Below are 27792 nucleotides of genomic sequence, written 5' to 3'. Positions count from 1 at the left end.
CAATTACGTTAATGAGGAAGCTTGCAAATAAAAAGAGACAGACTACTGCGCAAATTTAATTATTATGCTTTTACCATCTGCAGCAGATGAGCATCCGTATATGAGACAGCAATTAAAAAGACTAAAGTTACAATTATGTACTTTGTCATTGACACTAATGAGATCAAAAAGACTGAGACTGATCAATTTGGCTGAGTACACCCGGAATAGGGTGCTTCTTTCTTCAAACTAATGTGAATTCTACAAATCGGTCTGCCCGATTTTCATCAAAAAGGACATTTGGAGAAATCTCTCTCAGTAATTGATGATGGATTTAATAAATCCCGCTTGTGGTAATGAATGTAATTTATTTCGTGTCCTTTCTATAAAAGAACTACATTAAGATTCATTCCAAATATTCTTTCCGGAAGCAATTTCGGAGCAAAATCGTTTCCAGCGTTTCGTTCGATCACTATTTGTGCGAACGGTGAATCAAACTGTCCCGGCGCCGTTTCGTTGAAACAGAGGTTTACCAACCGGTTGATGGTATGTGCCTCATTTTTATGTTACTGTATATCCTCAACGAGGCTTTTCAACGAGTGCGACTTTGACGATGACGCTGAAGAAGAAGACGATAGCGACCGCTTTCGATGACGAAAGCACCGTCTCGGAATGCTCACTCACTGTGGGGTTTTGGGAGTGTGTGCTTTTTTAGTGTGAGTATAAAACCTTGACCTTCGCCGCTCACGCAGACACGATGATTTTGACCAAAAATTTCACTCCCATTCCCCCCATTCATCCGATCATCTTCGGTTGTCCACCGTACCATGCGCCACGTGGTTTGGCTATCGGCGAGCATGAAAAAGCTTGGCAAGGTTACGGTGAGGATCGGGATGGCTGCAGTAACCGACTGTTTATTCTTTTTCATGCTGACCATCTATAGCAAATAACAGCGAAAGTATTCTAAACATTGCAAATTGGCATACAAAGTGGATCCCCTTGGTGTAATCTGTCGGGGTGGCTGACATGAAGTCAAATTGTTTGGAAGTATGAATATGATTACTACAATACACTAGGGTTAAAAGGTTACAAAAATGCTAATAATTTGAAGATAAGTGAGTACATTTTCGAACTAATTTTCAACTCTTGGGAAATCATTATTATCTCGAAATTGATAGGAATGCGAAAAGAGTTAGCAACAGTACGTAGTACCGTAACAGTAGCTGTAAACCGGTCATAAAATAAGAATTGGAAAGATGCGACTCAAGAACATATCAGCCCAAAAAAGTCATTATAAATGGAAAGGCAAACCCTATAATAATTTTATACATATAGCCTTGCTATGGTCTGAGTGGGATTTTTGTCACGGTCCTTTCGTGTGAAAACCGGCCTCGCCACAGGACCACGGCGTGAAAAAAAACCACGGCGGTTATAAAAAGTGCATTCCTTATTTAAAACTATAAATAGAAAAATGCTATATTTATATAATACAAAAAAGGTATTGGGTTCAGTTGGCCTCAGCTAAAGCTAAAAATATTAAAATCATATTATTTTTATCAAAAATATTAAAGTATCATTTAAATAAACTGTTGACCATACCAATTCGTATAAAATAAATTAGTCAAAACTTTGGTAGAAAATAAAAATATACAATAGAATAAAAATAATATTTGAACAATAAAATAAAAACACGAATAATATCTCTTTAACACCAAAACGCAGTCGTTCCTGTATCTCTACTTTTCCGTAGCTATGGAAAAATTTAAAACACACAAATATACATCCGATTACAGTTATCACATATTTGCGTAGGAAAATTAAATAATTTCTGTTCTGGGATCCTTTGGATTGTATTAGAAAATCCTTTTTTTACTAACTGGAAAACGACCAGACCTTATATCTTAAAAAACTATCCTTAATATCTAATAAAACTAAGCTATAAACAAGTTATAGCTATGTGGAGGAGAATTTAATTCTTTGCCCATCTTGTAATGCTGAGTGCAAGTGCAAAAAATTAACAATAAACAATGTAATCAATACATACCTGCAAAGTGTCGACTCCTGCAATAATGCCAATCACGGCGTTATTCTTCCAAGCTTTCGATTAGAAAATACGCTTATGTCAATGTGAAGCACAGAGCCAAGGTGCAATTTTATTCTGAAAAGAACCAAAAAGAAATATGGTACCGTTGAAGTAAAGAGAGATTGTTATGGGCTTGCTGTATCTAAGTGTTTTACTGTTATTTACTATTCTACAGCTGATTAGTTAGTCGAGCGTGTGGTAGAGCAATCTAGCTGGGATTTGGTATCAGTTCTATCGTGTGAAAGTTAGGTACCATTACCTCTACACTACTGAACCACCCAATGTAGCAATTTATTTTACGTATATTTAAATCCCAAATCGACAAAACTAACAGGAGTACCACAATCTTTAAAACTAACTTTTTAGCTGCTCCATATAAAATGTTCAAGTTTTTGTTTGTTTCCAGCGGTTCCTTCTTCAACGCAAAACGAACTAGCAAACAACAGGTTCTATGCAACACGTCTACAACGAAAACGATGCTCTTTTCAAAACAGCATAGAACGAGCAACGGCACAAACTAGCCATATGTGCAGCACACACTTGCACACCATACGCAACTCAATTTGCTCGTACGCACCCCGGAAATGAGTTAAAGCGTAGCGAACCAACGGCGTAGGGTTGGATATATTCATCCGATAGGTTCAATGAACCAACCCGGTCGATGCTTTGAGCTGCCTGTATCGACTTCGTGCAGGTTGTTTGGCGTATGTTTGGAGCATTGTTTAATCAATAGCGAGGAATAGCTAATTATCATACTAAATAATATCGTCCAAAAAAGGATCCGTTTGGACCACTGGTCGTTGGAAAGTGGTACGATATGATGCCCACTGTTCCAATGAATGTTAGGCAGCGTAAGCAGTGTGAACATATATTTATTAAAACCGATTAATAGAATAACTTACCGAAACGAATTGGCACACAGTCATCATCGGGAGTCGTTTTACTTGCGAAGGTTTTTGTCCACAACAATTTAATTTCTGCTGGCCATCAAACTTAAGAGTAACCGAATTGTAACACAAGCCACATCTTCAATGGTGCTCGGTTTGCATTGAGATACGTTCACCAAGGAAATTTGCGTTGAAAAGGTGGATTCACTGTCACGATTTAGCATGTTCCGGTACAACACAAACAGCTGAGCTTCGCATTTCACATTTATGCTTATCATTGCTGAAGCGAGAGAGTGCACTCCATATTTCCGTCGTGTGTCCTGTGCGACATATCCTTTCGTGAACCTTTTGTATCAGGTGTGATGATGATGGGAAAACTAATGCTTCATATGTTTACATCCGTTTGAGAGAGGAAAGTTAACAAAATACGGTTACAAAACGCAAAGCATTTGCACGAGAGAGTATTTCAAAATATCAACAATAAACGTATTCACTTTGTTTGTTGCTCGGTGTGTGATGTTGGATGTGGACTTAAAGCATTCATCGTACGGGTGTGTAATCAAACATAACCGCATATCCTTTTGACCTATCCGAGAGGTTCACGCCACCGTCACTAGGATGTGTTAGCAGGGTTTTACTATTGCAGCTTTTGGAATGCCATTCACTTGTCGGCCGAACGCATGCTACCACGCCATCGATGAACGTGATGTGGAGCGGTGTTGTCCACTACTCGTTTATTGTTGACAGGGTCACCGGATAATACACAAACGAAAAAACGGACACATTTCACACCGGTCACGGTTTCGGAGAAGGATAACACACACGCGCTCTCCCGGTACGACCACCATCACTGGTGAGTGGGGTTTGTTTTGGTACGCTTTTCCAACTGCCCGCTGCGATCATTGCTGTGTGGCAAAGTTTGCTTGAAAACCGTTTCCCAATCGAACGAACGCACCGACGACCACGGAACGAACATGCTGTGGGCCGGTTGCTGTTGCCCATCGTTGCACTCTTTTGCGCGTATCGCCCGGCTGACCACTAGCACTCGCACATACACTAGCACGCACGATTCCGCACGCTCGCTTTTCCCGTCCGGGTTCGAATTTGCAAACTCGCGACACTGACGCCACTGACCATGATGGCTGGATCCTGCTAGCAACTGTTGCGAGGCGAACAACACTGTGCCGCACGTTTCGGCAACGGGGGTTGCTTCGATACGAAATCAGCACCAACCGGAAAACGGCAGCTAAACACCAGCAGCAGCGAACAAACTTGTGCCCGTGGTCTGTAGTTGTGCGGCCAACTAAGCGAAGCACATTATAGTTAGCCGCTGCTGGCGTTGCGCTGCATTGCTGCTACTACTGCCGCCGCTAAATCGTTGCAGCCGCACCAGCAGTAGCAGCAGCAGCAGCAGCAGCAGCAACAGCAGCACCAGCGCTGCTAGGAACCGTCTGCTGCCGACGCCGCCTGCTACGCGTATGCATGCATAAACAAAGTGGACTGGCGTAATGATGTAAAAACGGTTACCGCGGAGCAATTATTTCACACCAGAATGAAGTTATCACCGAGTGGGAAATATTAAAAGGAAAAATTATTTCATATATAGAAAATATATGCAAATTAAGGCGCTAGCCCTCTCGCTCTCGCCTGTACACATACACACCAACACTGGCGCAACAACGCACTGGCTAGCAGGGGTAGTAAATGTCCCACGTATACACACACAAACGTGCGAGCGTCACACCCGGGAGGGGAAGGCTTTTTCGCCTGTTCGCTAATGTGCGTTTCACCATCCACCCTGGACGGTAAAATCGTCAAAGCGAGATGACACGTGTCGATTAAATACCCTTCTACTTCGTCCTTTTCACGCGCTATTTGTAACCACCCGTACTACCCGTCTCCAACGCGTCTCCGTGACGCACATTTAGCCCACCACGTTCGAATGCGAGATAATGTTGGTAGCTGTGCCATTTCTTCCATCCGTCGCGCAACTTCTACCGCACAATGAGCGAAGGGTTGATTTTCCTAACAACGGGCTGGAAAAACCACGTTTTGACGTTGGGTGGTGTATGTGTGAGTGTGCCTTCAAGAGGGGAAAATCAGTGCTGTTTGTGTTCTGTCTCTTTCGGGTGCGTGCTTACATCTGCTGTTTTATATGATATTCGAGCGTTTGTATTTAAGAGAGCTGATTTTAATTGTGCTTTTTGTGTATGTGTATAGGTGGGTGATTGCGAGAGAGCGGGAGAGTGAACGGGAAGGCAAACAAATTTACGTAAAAGGTAAACAAACCCCCGAGTGGCATTCGTTCGTTCGTTCCCGGCGTTTGAGTTTTCCGTGTACCGTATCCTAGAACGAACAAGGCGAGATAGGGGTTTGAGTTATATTTACTGTTTCCTTTTTTCTCGTTGCCAAATATCCTTGCCAAATTCTTTCGAGGCTCAGTGCCGCAAGACTAAATTTGGCAGTGTTGGAAAATTAGCATAGATAGGTATGGTTGGTATTATTTCTGTTTTTAATAAAATAGATATTATTTCATAAAATTTTATAACCTTCATAATGATTTCTGGGAGAAAAAGAATTATTCTAAATTAGATCTTAAAAAATGTTTAATTAATTAAAAACTTTTAATGGATTATTGAATTTTCAATTAAATAATTTAACCTGTTTCAACACATTCCACGAGTATAAAAATAGGTTCACGATATTACAATTTATATTAAAGTAAAAAAGTTTATAATTATTGAGATTTTTATTAATTGTAATTAGTAAAATGAACGCCATATCTTTTGATTGTTCTATAAACAAGCATACAATTTACACTATTACAATTGTATTGTACAATTGTACAATTTTTAAAAACTTGCCGTAAAACCTGGCAACACGGTCGCGACACCCGATACCCATCATATCTTACGAAATGAACGGCGGCGGGTAACTACATCGCGCCACCACTATGCTGATGAGAACACAATGAGACGGCTGCCACCTTGCCACCCATGTCCTGCATACACCCACTAGAGGACACGTGTGACGAGTGTGCGCGTAAAATGCTTTCCTCAGTGTTCGGGACCCAAAATAACAAGACAAGAAAAAAAAAACAGACCAACACCGACCGAAGTTCTTTTTTCCCTTTTGCTACAAAAAGTCGCGCCGAAGCTACTTAAAACTCTACTTAGTCACTCTTACTCAGCAAACCCCCGCGTATAAATGTGTGCGAGTATGTGGTATGTGTTTCGGTTGCATTTTATTATTCCCTCTCGCTCGCGGTGGCTCTTCCCTCTCGAGCACAGCATACCCTCCTTTCTCGCATTTCCTCATTTTCCTGCCAACACATGATTTTTCTCATTTGTGTAAAATTAGAAGCGCGTTTGTTCATTGGCTAATGAGAATCGATCGGAGAGTGAGAATGTGTGTGTTACGGAACGTAGTCTGTATGGGTGTATGTACATAATGATACTGGAGCGGTAAGCTTACTGTGTACCGTTTTCTAACACCCTTGTGATTACTCCAGAATGTCAAGAAATCATTTCCCCAGGATTCTTTCCCGGTGCACGCGGCTGCGCAGTACTTTCCTTCAAACTGGTGTTAGTAGGTGGAATGGTGGAACATTCATTGTTTTTACTCTCATCTAAGTTTGTGACTCATTTCCCTCACTGAGGTACTCTCAATCATTCACCACAGCTCTTGCCAACAACAAGGATGCACAGCATTTTCCATCTCTTTCCATTTGTCTCTCTCGTTTTTTTTCGGTGGTATTCGTCCTTTATGGTGGAGGCTACGACTTCGAAGCGAGGCACTCATAATTATTTGCCCCTCCGGCGCAACCGGAAGCGTACCGGAGAGCCAAACAGAAAACAAGGTGAACCGAGAAACAATGAGAATAATTATTTAATTTTCCTTTCCCATCTCGCTCCTTCCGAACTGGATCATCCTGTCCCGTTCGTTCCCGTTGAGCAGTAAAGGTATCGAGCTCGTTCGCTATCGCAGCCTCCGTGTGGTAGTTTCCCGATTAGCGGACGGGCAAACGTGCCTGTTTGATGAGGAAAACGGACGATCGGGAAGCTGTGTGCGATAAAGTCCCCGGGAAAAGTTGTCCGTCGTCGAGTGCAGGCGTTAGCGCCTGGGCGCTGATTTGTGGGTGTTGCCAAGTGCGAAAAATTGCAAATATGTATAAGCCAATGGGTTGTACGTGGGTTTTCCTCCTTTTTTTTTGTTCTTTCCACCCCCATCACTGCTCTCCTTCATTTGTCTTGGAACCGTTGGCACATAAAATCTCCGCTTGGTTTCTGGAACCACCATCGGAGAGGTTCGGTGGTGATGCTTTTGCGCACAGACACTGTTTCCTTCCAGGCTGGCTACATTTAGCGCTCATTACATAAATACCAACCGTTTGGAAAGTGTTGACCGGTGAGGAGAGCTAATGATAATGAGCTTAATTAATTTCGTTTGCTCACCGCTCCAATCGGTGATATGCTCCTCCCTTTTCGTTGGTACGTTGGATCTGGGTTTTGTTTCCATTCGATGCGTTCGAGGCAAGAGTAGAAGAGTCTCCCAATTTTCCTTCCTTTGTGACGTAAAGAAAAATGAACAATTAATTTCCACCATCCTGCGCGGGTAGTGTTGCAGGAGAAAACCCGGAACGTCAGGCCCACCAACCAAGAGTGTGGCGGTTGTTTGTTAAACGAGAGTGAGCTTGACACGTGCTCGCATGAGAAAATTGAGCTCACGGCTGAGGCTCACACTTGAGGCACTTTCTCATGTTGTCGTTTGTACTTCGGAAAATTTTGGTTCGACCAGCTCGGCTACTGTGTTTGTTGCTTTACGAAAGATAGTGAAAGAAAGTAACCGCTATTGTACTGGCGAAGTGACACTACAGTGATGCAAAATATAACAAAAAGTACGGCAAAAACTGAATAAACGCTAGAGCATGGAAATGAGCGAACGATGCACATCCTGTGCACTAAAATTTGCTTGCGCGCAAGTGCAACAACACCCGGGAATTTTTTTTTTAAACAAGAATGTACCATTCCAGTATGTTTTGCTTTTTTTATTTCGATTGTGTTCGTTTTTTTCCTGTTCTATGCTGTGCTGTACGGTTTTGCATTAAATGCTGCTTGTTGTGACTTTTGTGAGGGGTAACATTGCAGTCTCGCTGACGCACACTTGCAGACCAGCTTACCGGTTTTCCGAATTTTGGTCATTTCGGATGTTTTAGCTAGGGTAGGTTTTTTTTGCTTGATTTTTGACATTTTTGACTCATTTTTTTAGATGAGGTGAACAAAACAAATAATTTTTTTGCGACATTATGCAACTGCATGTGTGTCTGTGGTTTATTCCTTGTTTGTGTTGCGTAAAAGCATTAGGGAAGTTCAAAACTCCAAGGAGCAGAGATTTTTTTGTTTAAAAATGTTGTAAGTGATCCGATGTCGTATATGAGTGAAATCCTTAGACATCTGGCATTCAAAAGATTTGACTAATTAAAGAATTTATATATTTCTTTTTTTTTAATTCAAACATAGTGTTTACAAATTTAAGACCATGCAATGTACTTTGGAATTAGTGAACACAACAATTTTTTTCCGGTTCATACATCTATTGCGTCCGCTCGTCGAATGAATGATAATTTATTTTTTTTCTTAAAACATATAATGGGTTTGGTTTGATGGTTTAATTGGTTTTCATGATTGTTCGCTTAACGTAAGATGAATTCAATAAAGTATTTTGCTTAACCAAATTATATACTCTGAAAATATTTGATTGAGTTTTAAAACTTAATTTCTGTTCAAATTAAAACCATTTGTAATTTTTATTCAAGTTCATACAGTCGATTAAAGTTAAATAAATGATTTATGTGGCTCAATGAAAAGACAGTAAATCGAGTCAAATGTTTCCGATCCCTTTCTACTGACAACTTATTAACGAAGTTCATCGATGCATATCAATCAATGGTGCTGTCGAGACGATAATGAGCATTTACCCTATTTAATATTTTGTAAAGCAACCCGATATGATGATTTATCTTGACGATACGTAGAAAAACATTTCTCAGCTTATAACAAATCTCAGCAAAAAAAATAATTACTCAACAAATGGGTAAAATTAAAATTACCTTTTCTTCCAATTTGTACAAACTGAAATTAAAACTCTTCGTTGGCAGGAAACAAAATGCGAAAAAAGCAAACGAGAATAATAGGGGACGATGTAATACTCCCCCCGTACCTTAGTTAGTAAGAATCCCGAATACAGTGGGAATAAAAATAATGTCCTCGCTGTAGTTTCCCTTCCATAATGTAATAAAAATAAGACAAAAGCATCACGCTCACGTTTCGTTGCGGCAGAAATACAAAAAAAACTCACACTAACGCCAGCAACATAAAAAAATGCGTACACAAACGGGCAAAAAATATCCCCCTGCCATCCCTATCCGTGGCTCTCATTTTTTATCATTTGTCTAGTTCCTTCAGCATTTTCATTTCCAACGCAATGGGGACCCGCTCTATCCCTTCTCCGTTCCTTAGACGGTTTAATGTCGGTCCCTTCCTTGCGTTTCATTACCAACCTGCTTCCCGTAAATGAGCGCGCTGATCAGCCCTGCTGCTTTCGGGTGGTAGTTTTTTGCACCCTTCTTTCGAAACAAAAAAAAATGAATGTGAAAAAAAACCATACACTCTACCCTGTCGTCGTCGTCGTCGTCGTCGTCAAAAATAATGAAGGGAAACAACCATTTGCTTCGCATACAGATGCACAACATCATGTAAAATTTCTTTAGTAAATAAGAAAAAATCGACATTTCAGACATGACCGTGAAATAGACTGCAAGCACAAATCAATTATAACTTGACATTTGCTTAATGCTCACCAGGATATAGTTTTACCTTAACTGTGATAAATATATGCGATATGCGATATATTAAAGAAGAATTCAATGCTATTCCTATGATTGTCTTGGTTAATTTAGTGTCAGCTTGCTAATATTATTAATAACGGTGTTTTACCGGTGAAGGCGAATTTAAAAACGAATCTTTCACATGACGCGCATGCGTGGAGATAGAAATCATTGAAAACTGGAATACTTTTAGGCAACATCTTCTAATCGAGATGTTTCGTTTTGTTGCGTTCCCTCGGTACAATAAAGCATTGAACACAAATAAATAATTATCTACATTAATCGAAGCATTTTAACATACAACTCTGTGCAGCACATTTCAATAGAATTATTAACTGCATCCAGTGCTTCAAAAGTGCAATGCTCAGAAAATGCGTTTTAAAAGCTTTTCTTAGTTCGGACAACAACCATTTTTCCGAATTGTTTCGCACTGTGCACATTTACGTGAAAAGGTTAATTGTGTAAATATAATTTTTATTTATTTCAAGCAATTGTAAGCGCCCAACCGTATAAGATGGCCACTTCTTTCCATGCAATCTCCATAACACGGGTCAAATGGTTGAGAAATACTTTACCACCATGGATATCCACGTACAGAAGCTTCAATCTGAATCAACAGTTTCGGAGAATCAAACAAGAACCAACAAACAGCGTCCGAAGATTTTGATTACAGCGATTTGCTAATGGTGGTCTTTGAGGTTGCCGGTGAACGTGGTTGTAGTCCCGAATGGCCGAATGATTTAGAAGTTCTGGGCCGTTTATGTGAGGAGACTATATTAAAAATGCCATTCACTATGCTGTTTTTCCTTCCATATCTTTTTCTATTTTTTATCATCTATTCGAATTAGCAACTTGGTAATAAATTAATGAAAAAGTAAAAATATTTGTTTGTTTTTTAAATAAAACATTCATAATAGTAAAGGAATAAAAATAAAAACGAGAATGCATATAATACACGTCGGACTCCATGAAAGTTTCATCGATTTCATTTCAAGCTTAACTTGCTTGCAACTTGTACGCGATAATTTTATCCAAACAATGTTCTTTTTCGTTGATTCAACAAAGTTTTAACATTGTTAAGACTTCCAATAGTTTAACTAGTTGAAACAAATGTTAATAATTGACACAAAACGTTATCCAGTTATGTTATACCAGTGGTAAATTATAGTTTCGGTTGAATAGTATAGCCGATAGGGCGTCAGGTGTGCAGAACGATCGTGATAACAATCGCGCCTAGACCACACATGTGCCTACTATTCTACCTTATTCTAGAGTAGATCCAGAAGAGACGAACGTTTGCAAAGTTAGCATCGATTTAAGGGCCAAAACAGATTGTTTATCCTTAAATCAGGCTTTCCCCGTTTCAAGTGGTAATCATGAATGTTACACATCGGATTTAGACTATTAAGTTTTGTTTACTTTATTTATAAGAAAGGTGAATTTTACCTCATTCATAGTTTAATATTTGTGATTTATAATGATAATGACTTTATTTTAAATGTTCACTAGATTTTATGGTACTGCAACAGGCAATATGTAAAAAAATGAAAGCAAACAACCAAAAAAGTCCAAACGATCCTCCGCGGTCCCTTGATTTCGGATTCTCTATACACACAAACTAATGAAGTACTCGGACTCATCTTTCGATCGAATCGCACATATGTGTTCATGGTAAAACATGTACGTGGTAAGGTTCGAAACATCTTCATTCGTATCGTGTAGCACAAAACGGACGAGACGGTGTGAACGGTGATAAGTTGTATGAAGAGTTTTGCCTTCGGGTTCGAATGCGCTATTAATGGCCAGACTTATTACGAATTACAGACATATCGAAATTGGTACTCAACGATGAGCACACCGGGGATGCTGAGTTCATTACATCTCTTACAGTACATATGTTTTAAAAAAGAAGAGCGCTGATTCGCAGCTCCAGTTCTAATCCAGTTAGAGAAAAAACAGAAACTGTCCCAAACGCTAGATAGCTACTACGATCGATGCGCAATACTACTGTTGAACACACGAGCTCTCAATGGGGAGCTCAGTAGGGAATATTTGGTAAAGAATCGGTATGACTTAAGAGGATCTAGTTCCTGATTTTTCTTAATCTGCCCTTAGCTATGATACCTACTACCCTCACGGAAAACAAATATCATGCCTGTTAACTTTTCCCTAGCCGCAAGCTGCACGCATGTCTTCTGCTAAAAACCAACCAAACAAACCAACGGAAAGCTATGACTAGATTCGTGTTAAATGTATTCCGCCCCAAAATGGTACATCTCAAACTCAAAAGCATTTCTGTCCATCCTTGTATGTCCTTGTGCTGGACTGTGCGTAGAATCATCATGGGCTTGGTGGTTTCGGCTTCTGGAATCTTGATTCTGCAGGTAGGACATGTTTTCTAGGATGACGCACGTTTGACTGTTCTGCATTTCTGCATTAAGCTGGCCCGTTTCTTACCCAACCCTATCATCCCGTTGGTCTATAAATGGTAATTCTATAAACATAATCCCGAAAACTCCAAGTGCACCGCGAGTTTCAACCATGCTGGTCATGCTCGTTCGCTTTCGGTGCTCCCGCTTGCATTCCTTTATCTGGCACGACGGGGCGCAGCATTGCTAACGATAAAGTGAGCTTCGAGTGCTTCTTTTTATCTGTTGAATGGAAGTAAAGAAAAAGAGATTGCCAAAACGACACATATTGGCTAGCCTTAGTAAGATGATACCGGCGATTGTCGATAGGTAGGTAGAATTGAAAATGGCATAGTGTTGTCGTTTCCGCGATCTGGTCTGTAACTACCACTTCAGGACGAAACAGTTTGAACCCGACATTTAAAGTGGAGATATTATACTACGAGCGAAATTGATTGTATATTTACAATGCCTTATTTTTCATTTAAACATTCCAAAACGGTAAAGCGAATTTTGTTCAATCCTTGGTGGTGTTTTAAATCATACACATCGAATTAAATTCCGTTTGTGAACATTGAACGACTAAACTCGTGTCTATACGGTATGATTAAAGTTGTGAAGTCAGTTTGATCCATGAAACACATAAGGCTATGATACAACATACAGAAAACAAGCACGATGTTGGATAAAGAAAAGTTGTGAATAAAATAAATTTAGTAGCACAACAACTAATGACAAACAATCTAGAACAGAAATGAGAAAAACAACCAAACGAAAGAAAACAACAGCACAAAATAGAAAGGACGGCACACAACGACAATATTGGACATGCATGTGTTTGATTTATTCCAGTAAACATAAAAATAAACGAACATACAACCCGACCCGGAAAGTACGGAAAGTATCCTCCAACTGTATCAACTTGCATCTGCACAGGAACTAAACGTGGAGAAGACTTTTACGGCAAATTTACAAAACTGTGTCCCATGGTATGTTTACTGCAACTGCATTCTCCAGTTATTCGCACGCTAGAGTTTTAGCCTGTGTGTATGTAAGTTCCCACCTATGCGTCGAAAAATGAAAACAAAATGGACAACAAAACAACATCCAGGCAACAGGTATGCACAATGACAGAGACAGCATGGTCGTGGTAAGTTGGTTTTGCAATTAGCCCCATCTAAGCTAATTGTTCTCTTTAATTCTTCGTTCACAATTTTGCACAGTTTCGCTGCTTGACGTGTCGGGTTCCGGCAGTTTTGGCGTTGTACACCGGAGAGATTACAAACTTTCGCATTTTGTTATAACCGCTACGGCCCTACCATAATGAATTGCTGACGGACAGAACGCAACCAAAAGTAAAACTAAAGCACACCGATCCGGTTGGAACTTAAAGCTAATGGACAGATCGCAATGAGATTCAAAGCAAGATGGAACGTTAGCCCTGCTGCTGCGACCATTGATTGCCACTGTTTTCCAATTTCATTTCCTTCTGTTTTCTACTCTTTCATGCTCCCTGTGGTTAAGCATTTTTCTTAATTGTGAAATATCTGCTAAAATATTTTAAACTATCCACGTAAAACAACCAACGGGTTTGCTTACAAATATTAAATAAAACAGAAACTAAAGATTCAGAAGAGTGTGAACTATCTTGAAAGAACTTATTCGGAATTACTAAACAACACGAATAAACCAATTAAGTGACATACTACAACTGTGAGTGTTGTTTAATATCGCGCAGGTCAACTGCTTGTTTTTGATTGATTTTCGCAATTGGTTAAATTGGTTCCTGTTTTACAGCACGTTGGTTTCTGTATGGATTCACCAAAACGCCAACATGATATATAAACGATATTGAGAATTAAACATGCCGTCAGTACAACTGCTGAACCAACAGAAAGAGTAGAGGAAACGGAAGTGATTTAGCATCGGTCAATGTGTGTTGCGCTGATGAGGCTTGATAGTTTTGCAGCGCCGGTTGTAAAGTTGAACTCAGAATGGATCGCACCAAAAATGTGTTAATAAAATGGCACTGGTTTGATAGTTTCGGTTCGAAGCAAAGGCTCGGTTGTCTCCCTCTATGGTACATTTGTTGTAATGGTAGAAAGTTGTAGAAAATAGTAGTTGGATTTGGGTGTAGAAGTAGTTCTAGTAGTAGTGGTAGTGGTAGTGGTAGTAGTAGTAGTAGTAGTAGTAGTAGTAGAAGTATCAGTAGAAGATAGGACGCTATTTACATGATGACACATTTGCCCTTCTCAGCCCAAGGATTATTCTTCTTGTCCGGTGCGTGAATCAGTGGATCGTTCTTTTCGTTCTCCTCCACATATTCTCGCATGCTGGAAAAAAGGAATAAATGAATGTTGGTTAGTAGGAAATAATTCTGTTGAAAAGTTACGGAAACATCTACAACGAAATTGTAAAGCAAGCCATACAAAAACTATGTTTACAATGGGGCATTAAACAAAAACAAACGAAATGTCATAATGGATTAGGCCTTGGGTTTTTAAAGACGTCAACAATGAGTAGTGTATTAATTTGCATGATATGTGCCGTAGGTATTAATCAAACTAAATGCATCTCAAAACCAATAACACATCGAATTAACATACGCTACGCTCAATATGTTCGCTGCTGTTTAATAAATATATTTCGTTTCTATCAGTTGCAAAAGATTTTGCTTATAAATTGATGGCAATAGGAATAGTAAATATTTGCTACAAAATCTAATTATTTTCAGTCACAATACTAACTAAACGTCCAGTATTTCTGTCAGATAAATTATGCATTATGTATATTACATTAAAAAACACAGTGAGTTCAAGAGGACAAACCGATTGGTTATATTTGATATTGACATTTATAAGATGAATTTATAAGGAAATGTTCACGATGCGTATACAATAACCATATGGGAATTTTTCCAGTATTTTTGGGTTTTAATACTTTGTTAATACTGGATCAGATAAAAAATGTTGTGTTCTGATAAAAGTACGGTTTGATATAAACCCTTCAAGTTCGTAATAGATAAAACCAACACGGTGTTATCAAATAAAGAACATGTACTTCACTACATGCATATATCCATTTTATAAGGTTTATCGAAATGACTACACTTTTTAATCCCATATCCTAAATTCTGCTCTCTTCAAAAGAGTAAATTGGGCGGCCCGGTGGCATGATGGTAGCGGAGCCGGTCTTCACACGAACGGCCCGGACCAAAATCCCATCCGGACCAATCCCCCGTAGCAAGGACTGACTATCCTGCTACGTGGTAAAATAAGTCGATACGGCCAGGCCGTTCTAACGAATAAAAAAAAAAAAAAAAGAGTAAATAATTGTTCTCAGAATTCCAGCCTCGATTTACTCCGACATCGCACGAGCTAATTTCATAAGCTACCATTAGTTACTTCTACCTACTGTTTCATAAGTAATTACTAGTCGAATTCTTAAATTCTTTTGCGAATGGCACGCATCTAGCATCGTCTTGGTTTATTTCGCATATTTTTTACCTTCTACATCAACAATGTCCAATTCAAATCAATTTTCATACGAGGAAATCGGTTAGGAACAAACACATCCATCCATCAAAATCAGCGTAGATTGTTTAAATTGTTCAATTTACTGTTAAAACATTCTTCATGTTCAGATATTACACAACACCTACTGTATTTCCATATTTTACCATGAATTCTTTTCCCTTGTTCGCCTTGCTGCTTGTCAGCAATGTTCGTCGGCTTATGAAGAAAACACAAATAATACTTCACAGTTGGGTTCTACGAAAGGGTCGAAAACATTTGCCGCATTACAATAAGATACCCTTTGATCAAACCGTTAAAACGCTGGGAATCCTTGCAAAAAGAGGATTTTTAAGCGGTTTCTAAAAAGGAAATGTGTTTCCATGACAGCCGAAAGCTTTCATTGGTTACTTACATCCCACCCATGCGTATCGGTTGCTAGCGGCCAACCTTTTTAAACGGTTGTTGCTTTGCGTCGGTAGCCCCTTCCGGCTGGTTGGTGAGTGCTGCCAACTATTTCAGAAATAAAATTTCTTCAAAAATTCTTAACTTTTCTTTCTCAGTTTCTGATGTTTACAAAAAAATGAAAAAATTATTGCTTCTAGTTGAAAATGTTAGGCCAAACCAGCATAAAAAGGTTCTACCAAAAAAATACATTCCTAGTACCATTTCACTTCCATGCTCACGGATAAAAGCTTAGTTTAGCAGACGCAGTCCAGTCACCGCCTTGGGCTTATTTAATATTGAACATTGTAAGCTTGAGCTGTGTTGTACCATTTTGATGTATTTTTAATATAGATAAAGATGAAATGGTATCCTTTGGCCATCATTTCCTCCGTTCATGGTAGATTGTAACACGCCTAGCTCTTCCCAACTACCTTTGTTATACAAATTAGTCTGTAAATCGACATCCTTTCCAAATATCTCAGGTTTGAAGAGCTACAATGGTTGGTAGCATATTGATAAAGTAAGTAAGTCAAAGCTCTATTAATGAACTTTTTTGTACAATGAGCTATTTCCAATATAAATAATATCAGAATATGTTCGATCTTCAAAACAGTTTTACCTTCTTCCATGAACGTCTCAGATCCCCGTCTACAATTTGTAATCGCAAAACAGACAGACATAAATTAAATTATACAATATTAAATCTCTTTCCATTTATTATTGCTAAACTTCAGCTGCAGTCTGTCGTTTTTTTTTTTGCAATCGATATAAAAGATAGTCAGAAATTCCCATCTTCTAATAATTAGCAATCAACCATTCAGCATCAATTATTGCAAAACCACTCAACAAGAAAAGATTAAAATAGCACAAAATATATTGACAATTCGAAATAAATGAATTTATCACAAACATCCACCCAGCTTTAGACGCCAACAATTTGGGATTCAGTCATTTAATTTTCTCACTTTACAGCCAACCATTTCATTCTATTATCAATGTTCACGAACTAGCAACAGTTGCCGGCAGAGGAAAAAATGCCGTCTCGCTTCTGAACTTTATCGTCTTATCCCCCAAATCACCAAATACCACCTCAATGCGAAATCGTTCGAGCGAATGACAGAGCTTTGAGTAGGGTTTTTGACGGGGTAGGAAAAATAATAAACCACATGCCGCCATCATACGTTCATATGAAACACTTAAGCAACCCTGCGGCGTGGGTGATGGAAATGATGATTCATTCGTTCACTGCGACGAAGATTTCATTCTAAACTGTGTCTCCACGATTTCGCAACGCGCTGCAAAACCTGGTGTGAGCAGGGATCAAGGATGGATGGATGGATTCGATGGCCGTATGGCACACGAATGTACTTCCACTTTCGCTGTTTTCTTTCCACGTGCCGTCTGGTCGCGGTTTCCTTCAATTTCCGTCCCAGCAAGATCGAATGCTGGAGCGAACGGTGTGAACAGTGCAGGAAACGCTCAATCCATTCCGTATCTGGGTTTGCGACAAACAGCGCAGGGCACCAAACAGGGCGAGGGAGCTAATATGTAACGACTGGGTAAAATGAGTCGTCAAATGAAACATCACTCCTTCTGTACACTCGAATGATCGAGAGTCAATACCGAGCTGGAAATGATGTCTCAAATGAATTCCTTTTCTTTAAGAGTTTAATATTCTACGTTTTTTCTTTACTTGCATAACCATTTACGGTTATTTACTTTCTTATTCACAGGACTCTTCTCTATATGTAATGTTCCAGGTTGTTATACTTTCTCCTTTTCAAGTGATTTAAAATAGTTCAAATCCAAATGGTATATTCCAAATATTTTCCGATTGTTTTACAATTAATCATCAGGACTGTTAGTAATATACTTTTCAAACAGCTTGCTCAAAGAGCTCCTAGAAGAGAGAGAAAATAAGTTGTTCGTTTGACAAATCGTAACGTTCGCCCATCAACATTCAAAAAACGGTGAAGAAATTAATTGAAAATACTTAATGTATTCTATCAGGACTTACATCATCTCCCAGAAACGGATTAGCGTGGGAATATCCTTATGAATTCTTCGTGAAAGTGGATCAGTGGACCAATCAGTGGAATAAAAATATTCTAATTTGCTCAATGAAATTTTAGTATTTGCTTTGACAATACGTACTACTCTATTAATTTTGTCCCTTTCAGTAATAACTCTTCGTCACTATTATTATTATAGTTTAATCAGAATTGTGTACTTAAGCAAGTTGTTTGGCAACTTATTCATCAAACACAGTAAAATACTGCTCGTCCTGTAGTGAGAAATAAATAAAAAAGTGGGAGAATATTTCTGCAAGGTACACACTCTCTCCGTAAACATCAGAAAACGTGTACTCGAGCATGATTTATGTGAGTATCATCTTCAATAAACCGACACAATTGAGAAGAATATTTTCCATCTCGCTACATGCAATCAGCGTTGATTTATACTTCCAGGAATCAATAACAATGCTTTCCAAAGAATTTTTTTCCCGTTCATCTGCATAACGAATTGTTCATGGAAGTTTCATATCGCTATTTGCTTTCTTACTTGTGTTGCGTTCGTGACGGCACAAAAGTACAAGGTATTTTAAATTAGCAGTATTGGAATTCTGAAAACTGCGAAGTAATTTGATGCGTTAAATGGGTACAAGCGTGGAATACACAAGGCTGCTTGTTAGAAAATTAGTAATAAAGAAAATCGCAATAAAAAAATTATGAATCGATGATTTGCTTTTCTTTGTTATTGCAAATCGTTGTTGCTTCAATAACATAATAACGCACTGCGAAACGTAATTTACAAATTTGAATATAATCCAATCAACAGCATCAAAACCAGCCAAAAGATCACAGAAAACATCATCGCGACACATCCAACATCTTATCACACTGTCAGCAAACATGATTTATATGGTTTGTTCAAATGATGTATCTTCTCTCCCCAGGAGCTTCCTGCTTGCCTGGATCGTCGCCGATATAACGCCAGCAGAAGGTTATTTGCTTTGTCTACCCACATCCGGCACATTCTGGGAAAATTGTAATTAAATTTCTTCCCATTCCACTGGTACACATTTTTCCATGCAACCAACACCAAATCTACATGCGCCCGACACGGTGTTGACAGTGAGCGGAACATATTCGCCTGGGCTTCCATCCGTTAGCATTTTCATAGCTCCGCGAACTAATCAAGGGTATATAATGAGCCTTGTTATTGCTACTTTTTTTTGGTTGCAAATATCCATCCAATCAATTTCCTTGCTCGTTTGTGGTAGAACGGCTGAACGGCAAGCGCAGATGTCGTCTTAGATCGATCAATGTCTTGAACAGTGGGTTCGATTGATGTCGATTCTCTGCTCACTATATTATTGTTTGTCACATAGACTACTACTGCTACAAGTTGAAGTTGATGTTGAATGAGAAATCCATTTATGTACTACTGCGTTAAGGGAGATTTTATAATATTATTATTAATATTATTATTTAAAATAAAGCAAATTAGAAGCGAATAAAAAAAATATTTTTAAAGCACGACACAACAGCGTGTCGTCAACCGGACAGTGACTTTTATGCTCACAACAGACTAATAGGTATTGAACGAAACGAAACATTCTTAAAAATAGTCTCTATAACCATGTTGATAAATTAATAACTTATATTAGCAAACGCGTCTTCTCGTTTCATTGATGTATCGAAGCATAAGTATTGCTGTGTAAGGATCGCTTCCATAACGCTAATCAAACAGCGTAATCGATAGTCCTCGTTAATCCTGTTATGTTCTACGGGGAACTTTCAGAGCTGAGCGAGAAAGCTTTTTAATTGAAATCCAATTAGTAGCTGCATGGTATCCGCATCGCTACCATTTCTCTCTAGCTGCTGACAGATATTTATGTACTTGAACTATTTTCCATACACCTTCGTTGTGTTGGCTTTATCGGGTTTGCTTTCCGTCTGCCGGAGCGAAAACTAGACCTCTTTTAAGGAAATAAAAATGTCATGTTGAGAAACCAGTCTTTCCCTAGCGATCTACACTTTAAGCAACAGCGCTATGTTTGTCAACGCAACAGCCGACAGTATGGTTTCATTGTGAACACAACCAGGCAAAGGTACATCACGTGCCAACAAGAATGTAATCCATTTTCCAATCATCACCCCCCAACCCTGCCTTACTGCAGCGTTTTTTTTTTTCTTCTTTGAGGCCGGTAGTCCGGGCAATACCTACCTGGCATAGGAGTTGTGCGTCTCCCCAGCTCCGAACCCATTCAGATTGCTTTTCCTTTCGGTGGCTTTCATTTACTTGGGTGTTTATTCCACTGAGTACCGCGGGTGTGATTACTTTTCATTAAAATTTCAATCACGCGCACCCCATGACCCGGTTACACCCCGTGACGTTGGGATTGTCCACCGGCGCGGGGATTTGTTTATGCTAAGGATTGCCAATTTTCCTCCGGAACGCCGCAGGACACTTTTGTGGGACCGTGTCTTCGGACACTTTTATCCCTTTTTTCGTTTGGTTAGCAAGGTTAGTGAGAGGTGTTAAATGGGCTTAGTGTTTTTAGAAATGGTTTAGTAGTAATCGTTCGAAGGCGAGCCTTGGAAGGGTTAGGTTGATGTAATTGTTCACTTATATCATGCCTTACAGAGCCTACGATTAGTATCTTTTGCATGCAAAGCGTTAGTACTGTTAGTGGACATTAGTATGTTAATGTGTTAGTGGTTAATTTGGTATAAGTTTCGTTTAGTTTGATTAATTCGTACGCATCGTAAACATTGAATCACGAAGCTCTTCAATTAAATTCTTTGGACACTATGGGTAGGGATTGTGGAAACTTGATACCCGCAGGATAGACATATCCTGTTCATTCAGGAACTTAATCATAGCCGAGCCTAGTAATTAAATCTTATGCGGGTATTTAGCAGCGGTTTTGATTGCACGCAATTAAACAGTAGTCTACCCTGAGAAATCATTTTCTATCTCTTTACCATTTTGATGTTCATTCCCATCGCTTCGTCCCATAGCATCACCACAAACTGGTACAATTAGTATGCTCAGCTACTAGTTATATGGGTGTTAATATGTAGTAGAAATAGTAATTAAATTAAGAAGAGAATTCGACAAAGAATCGATAAAGTTTTATCGCTAAACCTAGGACTCGCCGAGACGTATCGCACATCTTTCTTGAAGCTGTTGTAAGATTATAATCTTGAGTAGAATGCCCTCAAGCTTGTTAAGTTATTTTATCTGATAATTCTCCCATTTATCAACCTTTTTCACACTTCCAAACCATGCTAGATGCTGAAAGTGTCTCTCTTTTGCATGTACCTACATCTACAAACTTGGCAATCATTTATATCTTGCCGTTAGCGGGATAAAGAAACATGGATTTCCATGCTGCCGGTTTTGCTTGTCATCCTAGTCATCCAGGGAACGGTAATGGTAGACAACTTGAAGCGAGAAAACAAAACGTCAAGAAAACGACGCGAGTGGCAGTTGTGAGAAATTGAGCATACGAACATCATTAGAACATGGTAAGTGGTACCGTTCACAGTACGTTACTAATGAGTTCGCCACCAAAGTAGCGCGCTCCTGTGGTGTGGGTTTACTGATCTGCGCACATCCAGCATTATGTATGGAGGCATGTGACATTTCAGCTAGGAGAATAAAACTTTTGCTTTCGTTTTTGTTTCGTCAAATTCAATATAAACGCTGCCCAGGCTATGTGTTGGCGCGTATATAACCCGAAACAAAAGAGTAATAAGTTTCTTTTCCTATTGCGTTAAGGTGTTCCCTAGGTAATATATTTATGTGCCAGTGTCCATCTCATTATGTGCCGATATTGATGCTGCGATAGCAAGAGTGGAAATAAAGAGTTTCCTGCGAACGGTTAAAGGTCAATGTTTGACCCATCATGTGCTTTTGTATGTAAGCTTAATTTTACTCTATGCTGTGAGTACCGATACTCAATTTACCTGTGTGAGTATAATATCGTTTCATCATCATAGTTGTATAGTAAATATGTAGGAAAAATTGGTTAAGAAAATAAACTAATTACATTTTCTATTCCAAGAAACAATAAACTAATAATATGAAAATAAACTAATCATTTACGAGACTTAAAATTAATTTAATTGATCGTATTAGTCGAATGCGAATCCAAAAGCCGAATATTAGGAATCCGTACAGTTATATTACATACATGTACATACTTTTACCTTGAAACGGATAGAATACTTAAAGAAAATAAATGTTATCGTATCGGGGTATTGTTAACGTTTCATTGATTTGATTGAATAGTGATTTAAACATTTGGAATAAAAAAGTATTTTAAAGAAAAACGGAAGTAAGTTGAAGCTTTCATGTTGACTGTTGAAAATGCTCAACAACATTACGTGAGTTAATTGTATCTAACTCTTCTTTTACCAATATCAAACAGCGACCAATATGAGACAGAACGATTTGGAATTGCAACCGGTACGATATTTAACATCAGTACTATGAAAGTTTATGTCGTGTGGTTGTGAATGTTAATTTCATTACAAAACGTTTAAACGCTTGAAATTTAGCATTTTGTTGTGCATACACATCGTAATACATCCAACAGCTTTAGCATAACAATTGAAAACCTCTATCAAATAACGAACCACTTATAGTCGTTGCGTTTCGCAGAAAAAAAAACAAATTCCTCCGAAGTACACCGAATGCTGAGGGGCTACGATAACATTTCGATGGGGCGAAGCACAAAAAAGCGATAAAAATAAGTCCAGTAAGAAAAATACACTGGAAGCCGATCTTTATCATGGCTTCATCGTGGCATGCTTCCGTCTCATTTGCTCCTGTAATATGTCTCTGCCAAGAACGCGCCTAAAGGTGATAATGCGTCTCCACCACACCGGTTAGCGAGCTCCGAAAACCGGTGGGAACGTTCGCAGTCTACCTTGGCACTGTTTTTCCACCTCACACGCACACCACAGACACACACACACACACACACTGAGCAATGTGTGTGTCAGTACACGGTAGCGTTGGTACCACTACCATCCCATCGTCATGGTGATGCTTGAACACGCGAGAGTGAGAGATAAACGTTCATTGTTGGCAGATAAGAACACTCGGGCTGGATAGCAGCTTCAGCAAACCACCCTGCGTTCACAGTGGGCAAAAATCAACGCAACCACCCTGTGGCACACTAACACATTCGCAACTGGAACACTTCCCAGATGAATGGGTACCATTTTCCCCTCCAGCGCATTGTTCCAAAGGCCGCAATAATTTGTTTCCTCCCCGAAGGTAAACTTGATTCGCGTTGTTTCGAGGTGGGCGAACAGGTGGAAAGCGTGGGATCAGGGGGGGGAGGGAAACGCTGGAAAACTCCAACTTCACACGCTTGCTACGATTATTGGCGAAGCTTCCCATCCGAGCACCAATACCATCAACGCGTACAACGCGTACCGCCAATGCCTAGCAAGCAAACGTTCGGGGTTTGAGTATGAGGGATGATTTCTTTATCGATTTTTTCCCACATCCGTTTTCGCGTTCGCGTTCGGTTTCAGCCCAGCCAGGCCATTTGCACGAACTTTTCATCCTTCCTTCCCAAAAACTTTGTTGTTTGTTTCTAGGTAGCGTTCGGTGCGGTGAGCACCGAAAAAGGGTTTACTATTCGATGGCATCGAAAAGGTTTTCCTCAAACAGGGCATCCCAAACCTATTGCTTCTTGTAACACTCGCACACATCCACTCACATGGTTGAACACGGTTTTTTGTTCTACTTGCGATTTGCATCAACCGCATACAGTCACTTGCAGTCACTTGTCACTTTTGGCCGCCTGATGCCCATCGTCAATCGCCCCGGGTCTGACTCATTACTGCAAATACACACCCCGAAATTATCGACTGAAACGGAAGCGTCCCTGTTTTCGCCATTCGGCACCATCCTAGCGACTAACACCATCTTGCGCTTAGTAATTTCCAAACGGAATTGAACTCCTACAATGGGTTTAGTATCTTTTTTCTTCCATGTAAAACACACTCGTATAAAGAACCTTAAACTTTAATGATTAGAACACGGTTTTGCAAGTAGCACTTAGCGGCAGATCTTCTATTTTTTTCTTTGCGTAATGAACTATGCAACGGAAGTAACTTAAACAACGCACTTAAAACACTACGGAAAGGGCACTTTTGCAGCATACAACAACAAAAAATATCTACGAAACGGGACGGGGGTTAGGGTATTGAACAGGGTACTTACGCTGCGATACTCTTCGACAATGGCCACCGCTCCATCGAGGCCTGGTACTTCATGTTTTCGATCTGCTTTTTCAGTGCGTCACGGTCCATGGTTGCTAGAATACTGGGATCCATCGTGCCTGGAATGTAACGCGTGAGATGGAGAAAACTCGTGTTTACTGGTGTGCGTGTGTACAAGCCGTTGTTTTGGGAGGGGTGGTTTCTATCGTGATGTTGATAAATCGACGAAAGGGGCGAAAATATGCAAACAACAACGGTAGCAAAACAATTTCGTACAAATGGCAAGGATTAACCTTCAATTTCATATAATAATACTAACAATATCTTAACACAGAAAATAATAAATGATTTTTTTTATATTACACTTAAATAAATAATTACACTTGATTAAGAATCATCAAACTAAGTTTAAAATAAACAACCATTCAGGAAGAAATAAGGCGAAACAGTTGATGTGTAAACGCGTCTACATCGTCCCATTCACCCAAACCGACCAGCCGATGGAGACATTTAAGTGTGCGCATGCTTCGTTCCTCAATATTCGCCCTTCGATTGGAAGCAAGCGTTGCCTAATCGGAGCGATAAAATTTTTGACAGAGGTTAGATTTTACTGCAACAGACAAACACACACACACACACTTGCCCGCACCAGCACGATATGATGGTATAGCAATCGAGCCCTTTGTGTTGCGACTGCACACACCCTTATCGTAAGGGCCAAGATTTCCCCATGCAGGAGCATGCGCGCAAAGAAATCGATCAAATCAAGTTTGATATAAATTTTTGGACGAGAATTTCGTCCCAATAGCAAGAATTCAAACGTACAGTTACATATAATGATAACCGTTTCATGGTTTTGTTTTGTTCATTTTTTTTTAGTTTTTCAATCCTTCTAATGCAATTAATTGATAGCAATACGGTCAAGCCGTCTTTTATAAAATAAAAAATAATTCAGCTGATAATTGTTGGATGATGCGTTCCTTTTCATGCTGTAACAATATTTCGAATTTCAAAATTGATTATTTTACTTTTAAATCGATCAAATCTCAAATCAAATCAAATCACAATTCATCAATTTTAATTTAGTGTGCTTTTCTCAAATAATATTCAATTTTTTATGGAATTCGTGTTTTCTAAAACAAGAAGTTATGCTATAATTACCACCATAGAGTAGGGAAAAAGAACAACCGTGATCATAAATGAAACAAAAGAAATATAAATAAACAATTCTATAAATAAATTAATAACTTAATTAAAAAAGTAAACACATTATTCAATTAATTGATAAATTAAAGAAAAAATAAAAATATATTTAAAAAAATGGTTTATTTTGTTCAGTGCTTTTTGAGTTTCATCATAAACACGGCTAACTCACACGCAAAGATCACAGAAGGAATCAGTTTTAGTCTGTTGGTTTTGTTTTGTCTGTATGACCTCGAAAGCGCAACATTTTCTCATAGATTTTAACATATTTTGAGAGGAAAAAGAAATAGTAACAGATCGATGTTGGGCAATCGAACAATAAATTAGAAAACTGGAAAAGTTGTTAGACTTTTTAAGGGAAACTGGCCTTTATTACTAATTCTTAACAACGAATTTAAATAGGAAAAAAACTTCCCAAAAACTTCTTCTGGAATTTAATAAATAATAAAAGTTTTGTTAGTACACGAAAACCTTGTAAAATATAACTATCAATGGCGACATTTAAAACACTTTATCTTGTTTCTCACACAACTACTCTTTATCTAATCTTTCATCTAATTCACCAACTAAATTTCATACACAAAACTCCATCACTGCATCAAATGCACCCATTAACCACAAGCGCAACTTGATCTTTTCCGCTCACGGGGTGCATCACTAGACGATCAAATAAAACCAACCAAACGAGATCGGGAGATCGTGTCAAGGTAAAGTCAATACAAAAATGAAAACAATTAGCTGCCATTACACAAAAGTGGGGTTTGACGGGTGAGGTTCGGAGCGAATGCAGTTCGGTACATTGCCTGCTGCATGCTGCATCGTTCCACTGCAATTTTTCGATGGAGATGAGTCGGTTTCGTAAGCGTTACAACCACACCACAAAACTCACACACATTCTTCACGTTCCCAACGGTTCGCTCACGTGTTCACTATAGGTACTGGGGGGTTCCACCGTGTGCGAGATTCCACGATGTGTTTGTTTGTCTATTTGCATGATCGCTGTACTCGATCTTCTTTCGCGCGTGAGTGTTGAAGCGAGTAAAGAAAACAGTCCAGATCCACATCGAAAGCGAGATGTCGTGACGGATGAGAGTCAATTAGGTAATGGGTTAATCTTACGAAGGGAAAAGGTTAAATTATTGACCGGTGCACGTAACAGAAATGCACAATATTGCGCGAAGATTGAATTGGAAAAATAAATTTGGCAGCAAAACTGAAATGTCGCATTCTTTTAGGGAATAGCGTAATTATAGCTCGTTGCAATTACTCAATCTGAATCTTTTATCTAGAAAAAAACATATTTTAGAGCACCACATACTTCAATACACTTTTCGATCAAAGTATCAACGTTCGTTTTAAATTTAACAAGCTCAAATACAATCTAAAATGTTGTTTTTCATTTGCCAACAAACAGTTCACAAATTGTGATGAAGAGGTTGATGAACTATAGTCAAAACAATTCACGATGAAGAATATCTTCTGCTGGTGGTATTAGTTTCAGTTTTCAGTTGTTGAAGTACGGTTAAATCATCTTTTGATAATATTTAGCACATTTGCACACACCTTAGTTTAAATTGCAACAGTTCCGCTTTATTATCTCTATTTGCTGCAGCTTTCTTATCACACTCAGCTTTCAGACCGTTTCCGCTGTGTTCTCCACCACTATGACATGTATCCGTTCAGTTGTAATTGAACACTAACCGAAATATTCACCCGCTCTACGTTTCAACGCTCAACGAGGTTTTTTAACCTATCACGACGAATAACTCGAAGCGAATGTTTTCTAGTTGACCACCTGAAGCACACTTTATCGGGACAGGTGTGTCAAAGTGCCCAGCATTGTCATGGACTTGGGACGACACACTTGTGTCGTCGCATTCACTCGCTCGTGGCTTCCAGGGGGGGGAAACAAAAGCCTCTACTGTGTTGGACGACCGGACCTGGTCTCCGTATCCAGTACCGAACGGCAACGTCAACGGATGGCTTCGGCGACAGACATACGCTTTCCGCTTTTCGAAGATAAACGTACGGGCGCTCGTTGATACGTTTGATGGCACAACCGTGCGGAGACCAATGCACGGTACATGTGGTGTGGTGGATAGAGCATTTGATCGAGCGAGACAAGCGGGCGGTAA

General features: G+C 39.2%; 1 protein-coding gene and 1 long non-coding RNA gene across 4 annotated transcripts in view; both read right to left on the bottom strand.

Moving 5' to 3' along the window:
* LOC128300205 (uncharacterized) overlaps positions 1-4057 on the bottom strand; it is a 71701-nt gene extending 67644 nt beyond the window's left edge. Inside the window, exons 1-2 of the long non-coding RNA XR_008287332.1 lie at positions 2965-4057; positions 2024-2137 (exon numbers count right to left, since the gene is read on the bottom strand). This is a non-coding gene — a long non-coding RNA (uncharacterized LOC128300205). The remainder of the gene's footprint in view (positions 1-2023; positions 2138-2964) is intronic.
* A 7155-nt stretch (positions 4058-11212) lies between these two features.
* Positions 11213-27418, bottom strand: LOC128303103 (guanine nucleotide-binding protein subunit gamma-e). Of its 3 annotated transcripts, none has more exons than XM_053039959.1 (4): positions 27359-27418; positions 24456-24573; positions 14475-14576; positions 11213-12486 (listed from the first exon to the last, which is right to left on the bottom strand). In XM_053039959.1, exons 2-4 carry the CDS (start codon positions 24566-24568, stop codon positions 12483-12485), a joined length of 219 nt encoding a protein of 72 aa, XP_052895919.1. In that variant the 5' UTR covers positions 24569-24573; positions 27359-27418; the 3' UTR covers positions 11213-12482. The 3 variants fall into 3 exon arrangements, with proteins under 3 accessions (XP_052895919.1, XP_052895918.1, XP_052895917.1); XM_053039958.1 differs by lacking the exon at positions 27359-27418 and adding an exon at positions 27221-27358; XM_053039957.1 differs by lacking the exons at positions 11213-12486; positions 27359-27418 and adding an exon at positions 27221-27358 and having other exon boundaries at positions 12960-14576.
* Between the last annotated feature and the right edge of the window lie 374 nt (positions 27419-27792).

The sequence above is a fragment of the Anopheles moucheti genome, chromosome 3 (assembly GCF_943734755.1).
Source record: "Anopheles moucheti chromosome 3, idAnoMoucSN_F20_07, whole genome shotgun sequence".
Lineage (NCBI taxonomy): Eukaryota > Metazoa > Arthropoda > Insecta > Diptera > Culicidae > Anopheles > Anopheles moucheti.
The sequence above is the reverse complement of the archived record's forward strand: the minus strand, read 5'-3'. Positions and strand labels throughout refer to the sequence as shown.